General features: G+C 42.3%; 1 protein-coding gene across 1 annotated transcript; it reads right to left on the bottom strand.

The window, feature by feature from the left end:
• Positions 1 to 3,873: 3,873 nt before the first annotated feature.
• Positions 3,874 to 5,784, bottom strand: LOC147616388 (uncharacterized). Its single transcript, XM_086777455.1, has 2 exons — positions 5,125 to 5,784; positions 3,874 to 4,475 (listed from the first exon to the last, which is right to left on the bottom strand). Exons 1-2 carry the CDS (start codon positions 5,674 to 5,676, stop codon positions 4,149 to 4,151), a joined length of 879 nt encoding a protein of 292 aa, XP_086633581.1. The 5' UTR covers positions 5,677 to 5,784; the 3' UTR covers positions 3,874 to 4,148.
• Between the last annotated feature and the right edge of the window lie 1,211 nt (positions 5,785 to 6,995).

Here is a 6,995-nt window from a genome sequence, read left to right as displayed (position 1 = left end):
TAAAGTAAAAATAAATAAATAAACAAAGTAAAAATACACGGCCACAGCCTACAGGGCGGAGTGCAAGGTCAGCCCTTTGCACCCCTGCACACGCGCAGCCCTACATGCCGCCCCCCAGTGCTTAAATTTGAAGCCCGTTTTGGGCTTCAATGGCTGTGCAGGGCTTCAAATGAAGCCCTGCAATATTCTAAAGGCTTCAACCATGAAGCCCAATTTTTCATGCAAGGCTTCAAATTGAAGCCCTCCTAAATCACCAAGGCTTCAAAAAAATATAGTATATAAATTATAATATATATATTATATAGTATATATATATAATACAGTGCAAATATATATCTTTACATACACACACACACATATATATATATATATATAGTATTATAGTGTTATAGTTTAGATATCTTATAAAATTTTTATATAAAGGTAACTTAGTACTATATTAGAAGTTATATATTATAGTGTAGATATAGTACAGATTTTTTTATATGGAGACTACTGAGAGAGAGAGAGAGAGAGAGAGAGAGAGAGAGAGAGAGAGAGATTATGAATCCCAAAATTTTGTATAAGGTTGCAATTTGAAGCCCATTTGTGGACTCCAAAGCTTCATTTTTTTTTCCATGAAGCCTTACATTAGGCATCAAATTTAAGGCCTGCCGCCCCCACATGCTTCTGCTCCTCTGCACGTGCCGCTCCCGGTCGCCAGCAGCAAGCAGCCGACATCGTCCGCCTACAGTGCCGCGCTCAGCATCGCCGTCCATCCTTCGTTGTCTGCTCCCAGCCGGCCTCCGCCAGCCCTGCGATCCTTGCGCGCAGGGCTAGGCTGTCCGCTTCCTGTGCCGTCGTGCCTCGCCTGCGATGCTCACACCTCCGCAGCTCCTTTGTCCCCGCCCACGCTCGTGCGTCGCCGTAGCTGAAGTTGCCTCCGTCTGCTGCGTGGGCCTCTTCGGCCTCTTCCGCTTTGCTTGTTGCTTGAGCTCATGTGGGAGAGTTCGTCTCTTTGGGCTTCATGTGTCAAGGCTGCCGCAGTTTCTAGGGCTTGGAATTGAAGTCCGATGGTACCCACCACACTGCTTTACTCCATTGAATCCCATCCTCTTACCCAACTTGGCCATTCTCCATTGAATCCCATCCTCTTACCCAACTTGGCCATTTGTTTGTGAATTTTGCACTCTTTACTAAGGAAGATCATTTCCTTGACTTTATGGCATCACTCGATCTCAACTTCCAAATCCAATGAACTCATTTCACTCCATTGAATCCTATCCGTTTGTGTCTAACCTCGCCATTTGATGCCATCTCTTTCTGAATTCTGCACCCTCTATCAAGGAAGATCATTTCTCTAACCTCACGGCAATTCCCGCACTTCCCGACCTCAACTTAATGCATGTGAACAAACTCTTAAGTTAAATAGTTTTTTGTTATTAGTTGTGTTTTGTAAAAAGCACACTTTTATGTTTTTGATGAAAAGCAAATTATTTTTTATATGATTGTATATAAGGGCATAGACCCAAACATAATAGACAAGTTAAGAGTTTCTTGGCTTCAAGAGTCTTCTTGATTTGTGGTAACATTGGTATCAAAGTTCGGTTTGTGGAGTTTCTCGGCACAGAATTTTAAAATAGCATCCCGACACTCAAACGGCCCCATGACAATGCACCGCAGTCCCTTGAAAAGTGGAGGCAATAACAGAAGTCCCAAGGAGACACATGCGTGTAGGTACGTGTAGGCACAAATAGCAACAAAGCCACACGTCGACAATAGACACCGACAAGAGGCCCGTTGATGCTTAGCACATGGTCGCGTAATAGCACAGGTAACAAAACCTACCAACGACATGCCCGCCAAGTGATCGGGTCATCATACAACGATGAAATGCTCTCCCTCTCATATGCTTCTTGATGAAGGTATAAGGAGGTGATCACGTAGATGTTATACCTTTCTAGTTCTTCCTCACACCTCACATGTGGGATTACCCTTGGCCATGTGGCAAAACGTCGTCTATAGAGCTTCTTTTGTTTGTCCTAAAAAGCTTATAAAGTTTGTTTTTTAGCTTGTAAAGAAAGCTTCAAAAGGTTTAAAAGTCATTACACAAATTTTTTTTAAAAAAAAGCTTGGATAAAAAGCAAAAGAGAGGTCTTCGAATCTCTCTCATCTATCGTATAAGTTTCTTCAACCTTTCACTCTAAAAGCCCTCTACATCGACACTCTATTCGTATCATCATGACAGAAGCATAAATTAACGTCATTGAAAAGCTTGAAAAGAACAACTATCAAGCTTGGAGATTCAAAATCAAAATATTCATCCAATCATATGATCTACGGGGCATACTTACTGGAGCTAACGCAATGCCAAACATGCCTCGAGAGCTACTAGAAGGCAGTAGCCACGAAGAAAGAGATGATCAATTCTATGGAACTCAACAAAATCTACAGAGACAACATGAAATTGATGTCAAAGCATGGCAATTAAAGAAGAAGGCGGTGATGAGTATGAGTATTATTGCTCAAATAGTAACACTGGGTCAAATAATGATTCCACACATCGAACATTGTGAATCAGCTATTGATGTGTGAAACACTTTCAGGCATGTTTGAAAGTGTATCAGAGTCTCACAAGACACAGCTTACATGAGAGTTGCATACAATTGTCAGTATTTGACTATGTTACAAAGATCAGAGGTATGTGTGATCAACTAGCCATGATTGCTATGCCAGTTGAAAATGAAGAGATAGTAGAGATATTCATTACAATTCTTGGAAGAGACTTCAAGATGATAAGAGCATCTATTTATCTCGAGATTGATTGCCAAACTTTGAGGAACTTGTGACAAAAATGATTCTTGAGAAACAAATACTTAGGTAAAGCTCATCAAAAGCAAATTAGAGTGACGAAAATGCTATGTATACTGGTGATGAAAAGTGGAGGACGAGGACAACTCCACACAAAGAGGAAGCCAAAGGAACACTCAAAGAGGACGAGGTGGAAGACAAACCTCAAATCGAGGAGACTATAACAACAGAAGAGAGCAAAATAACAAAGATGCTTGGAATTATTTGTGGACAACATGGGACATTTAACTCGAGATTTCTATTCAAAGCAAAGAGACATTAGGAATGGCACTTTAAAGCAAGTGAATTATATGCCTCGACAGAAGGAGAGGAAGACAATCCTCAAATTGAGGAGACTACAACGGCAAAAGAGGACAAAATAACAAAGATGCTTGCAATTATTTGTGGCAAGATGAGACAACGGGCTCAAGATTGCTATTCAAAGCAAAGACATTAGAACTGGGACTTTAAAGCAAGTGAATTATGCCTCGACAGGAGGAGAGAAAAAAAAAGACAAACATAACTTGTTTGCTACGTGTCATCAATCAATGGTAGTCTTTGGAAAAAGATAAATGGTACATAGATATTGCATTTATGAGAAAGTCCACTCATTTTTATCCACCACTCCCGCCCACCACCACCACCACCACCACCATGAGCAAGTCCCTCCCCCTACTCCCTTGCAATGTTGCAGTCTCTGCTTGAGCCTTCAACACTCTTCTACGCTATGCAACAAGGGACATACTTATCATTATGTACAACATAGCAAACCACACATAAGATCCAAGTCTAGTAGTATGGTGAATAACAAGTCAAAGAGCAAAATGCTGAATGTAAAAGAATCCCCACTTCCTTATATTTGGGCAAGGTGTGAGAAAGGAGGCAGACAAATGCACTTTCTGGCCGGCCTTTTCCCCCAACTTGTGTAGCGCTACTTAAAGAACATGCCAGTTATCAAAAAAAAGACCATGTCAGGTTTAAGCCTTTAATGTAGCTGAAGCTAACATTAAGTTTGTAAAGTCATTCAAGCATTGAGAGGTCAAGTAGTCCATGGCTGTACCTTTTATTGAAAATGGTTGGTAGAAAAGAATCATCTAAAACTCAATGTTAGATATGGGTACATATCAAATTTTAAAGGCCTTGGGGCCACTACGGTGCCACTAAATGATTAATCTCATATACAAGCTAAATAAACATTCTAGCCATCACACAACTATTACTGTTCAAAGACTCTGAGAGCACCTCCACAAGGACCCTTACTACCTTCACACTTCATTGGCTTGAGTTGCTTTCCTTCTTTTTTTGAACTGTAGATTGCATTAGCTAGGATCTGGGCGCACTGTTGATGCCACTGCATGAGCCCACAACTTCAGATGCTCTTTCATGTCCACCTTTTCATTGAGTGCTGAAACCTCCAAATTTGGAGGTGCATATGAAACTGTCGAGCTTTTACGACACCCGTCACCCTCATAAGGTGTCCTTTTTACAGTATCAAGCTCCCTCAAGCCCTTGACTTTGCTGGAGTTCACTTTTGTTTTGATATTTTGACTCTCTTCTCTATCTTCTATGAACTCTCTTCTTGATGTTCCCTGGAGCCATGTCTCCTGTAATGTGGCATTGAGCCCATCTTGTCTACTTTTGAGGTGCTGCTTGACACAACCATAAGGAAACAAATTAGAATTCGTTCTCAAAAATCATAACAATAAGAAAGAGAAACCCATGCTGTTGGACTCATAACAGTCAAACTTGCTGGATAAAATGAAAGCGAGTGTCGTTATATCTCTCCGAGAATGTAACCCCCTGTGAATGAGGGTGATTCTTCAAAAAGAATGGTTGGGATAGTTTTGCCACGAAGAGGGCAAATGGCCTCCCCTAGGCCATTCTTTAATTCAATAACATCAACAGCTTAGAATCTTGCAATGGCATTGCAGAAATCCTCGGCCAAAATATGTTCCCAGGAGCTTCTGGAGCTCAGATGGTGCATGACGACAAATGGATTGGCCTTTAGTTACTATTGCATTTCAGATAAACAGGCTAATTTCAGACATGGACATTAATGAAGCCTTGCCAGAACACAGAGAACCATCTATGATCTACATGATAGCATTGATGAGATACCAGTCAGGCATGGAAGTGCAGGTAATGGATAGAACCATGTAAATGTATGCAAAATGTCCTAGCCATCATTGCACAGAAGTGCGGGATGGACCCATATGATCTACATGTAGGAATGCATGAGCCATCGATATGATCTTCTGCATCAAGATGAGTATGGAGGTTGAGAGGCGGGCATACCTGATCTTTGAGGAGGACACCCACATCATAGATTCCAGAAAGGGCCTCTTCTGCATCAGTATGGAGGTTGAGAGGGTCTGATGGCTCCTCGTCTTCTTCTTTGTCGTGTGCTTCTTCGTCTTCTGCGTTTTCTTCATCTTCGCTATCGCTGGGCGACAGGTACGACAGGTAAGCTTGATACGAGAGGAAAGGCCACGGGGCGTACTGAAGCTGTTCTTCCTGCTGTTGCAGAGGGGGCGATGGCGAGGAAGAAAGGGGAAGGCGACGCGGTGGCGTTGGGGCTGTATTGTGGTTAACGGTTGAGAACATGAGCTGGGCGAGAAGGGTGCTAGAGTCAAGGGAGTACGAGGAAGAGAAAGGGGAGGGCAAGCAGGGGAAGGTTAGGTAAGGGAAGGGAACCACAGAGCGAAAGAACCATAGCTCATCGAGGAGGTCGACAACAGAGGGCATGTGAGTGGTGAGGGGAAGAGAGGAAGAAGAGGAAGAGGGGGAAGAAATAGTGGGAAGGGATGAAGGGGAGGTTCGAAGTCCGGGGCAGGCCTCCATAGCCATGGATGGCCCTTTTGAGGCAAGCTCCCCTTCCTCCACCTCCTCCTTAGAGTCCTGCAGGCTCGCTACGCATGCGCTTTGACTATATTCAGAAAACGCGCTTACACTAGCGTCGTGACCGACCTCACCTCCCCAATTGGTCAAGTGAGTGTGTATTACCATCAAATTTCCTAAAATTTGAGAGGCTTATTACCATCAAATTTCCTAAAATTTGAGAGGCTTACTTGTAAATATTTTGAGAGGCTTACTTATAAATATTTTTTGAATTTATCTACACCTAGTAAAAACCACCTCTTCTAGTGTCCTTTACCATTTGAGTGAAAAGTTTTTTCGCACACCCTTGTGTTTGCAGAAAACCAAGGTAGCACTCTGCCCCACTACCTCTTCCATGGATTCTTCTATCTTTGAGAGCCTCGGCTTTGCTTTTGTGTCCACAACCTATCGGTTGAGCAAGGCAGAAGAACCAAGCCTTGCATGCGTGCATGCGAGGTTGTGCCATTGTTTGTTGGCTACAGTCACCCTCTCAAAGGACAATCTTTATAAATGTGACCATGCCCACAATCTCGGCACAAGGGAGAGAAATGACCCTATCTAATCTTGTTCGAGGATTTGGCAACACGATGGCTAACTCCACACCTAAAGCATTCCATTGGTTTTTGTGGGTGCATACTATTAGGATACATTCACCTCTTTCATCTTCCATGTAATATACGATATTGGCCTCTTGCTTTGGTCCTTCATAGCCTTCTCCTCACATTTCCTAGCCATGTTAGTTGCTAGAGTAGTGCTCCGTTAACTGAGGAAAAACGGGATTGGAAATGGGGTTCTGGTTCTTTGAGGAATTGGTAGCACTCCCCTTGAATAGGTTTCACTAGCTAAAGGCAAAAGCTCTTGGAAATGAACTTGAGAGCGTTGTGGCCCCTAAAATAGAGCTCCAACCTGTCTCCTTACTCCATACTTGAAATTTTTAGTAGCATGGTTTCCCACTTTATCAAAAAATTGGGTGAGAGTGATGGCACAAAGTATACCAAAGAGAATCATATTGTGGTCGAAATTTAAAAGGGTTGGCACCACTTACGTTCATTTGCTCTTACATCACGGACATCAACTCCTTGACCGCCTTAGCCACTAAGAAATGCAACAACATATATTTATGTCCTTTAATGTGCGTAAAAAGTATGGTTTCAACTTCTCAAAAGAACATTGTATAATGCTAGCCTTTGAAAATAAGTCTTTAAATCTCGAATAAAAGTCAATCTATAAAAAAAGAAACTCAAATGTGAGGCACCATACATATGACAAGCCCAACCAAAGAGCATAAA

The sequence above is a fragment of the Cibotium barometz genome, chromosome 38 (genome assembly GCF_041138505.1).
Source record: "Cibotium barometz isolate CiBa-2024 chromosome 38, ASM4113850v1, whole genome shotgun sequence".
NCBI lineage: Eukaryota > Viridiplantae > Streptophyta > Polypodiopsida > Cyatheales > Cibotiaceae > Cibotium > Cibotium barometz.
Note: the sequence above shows the minus strand (reverse complement) of the source record. Positions and strands in the feature narration are given on the sequence as shown.

Bases quoted from the DNA above. Each gene is read 5' to 3' on its own strand.
- LOC147616388 (XM_086777455.1), bottom strand. From the start codon at position 5,676: ATGGCTATGGAGGCCTGCCCCGGACTTCGAACCTCCCCTTCATCCCTT. The intron at 4,476-5,124 runs GTATGCCCGCCT...TGTGTCAAGCAG, and splicing joins GTGTCCTCCTCAAAGATCAG to CACCTCAAAAGTAGACAAGA.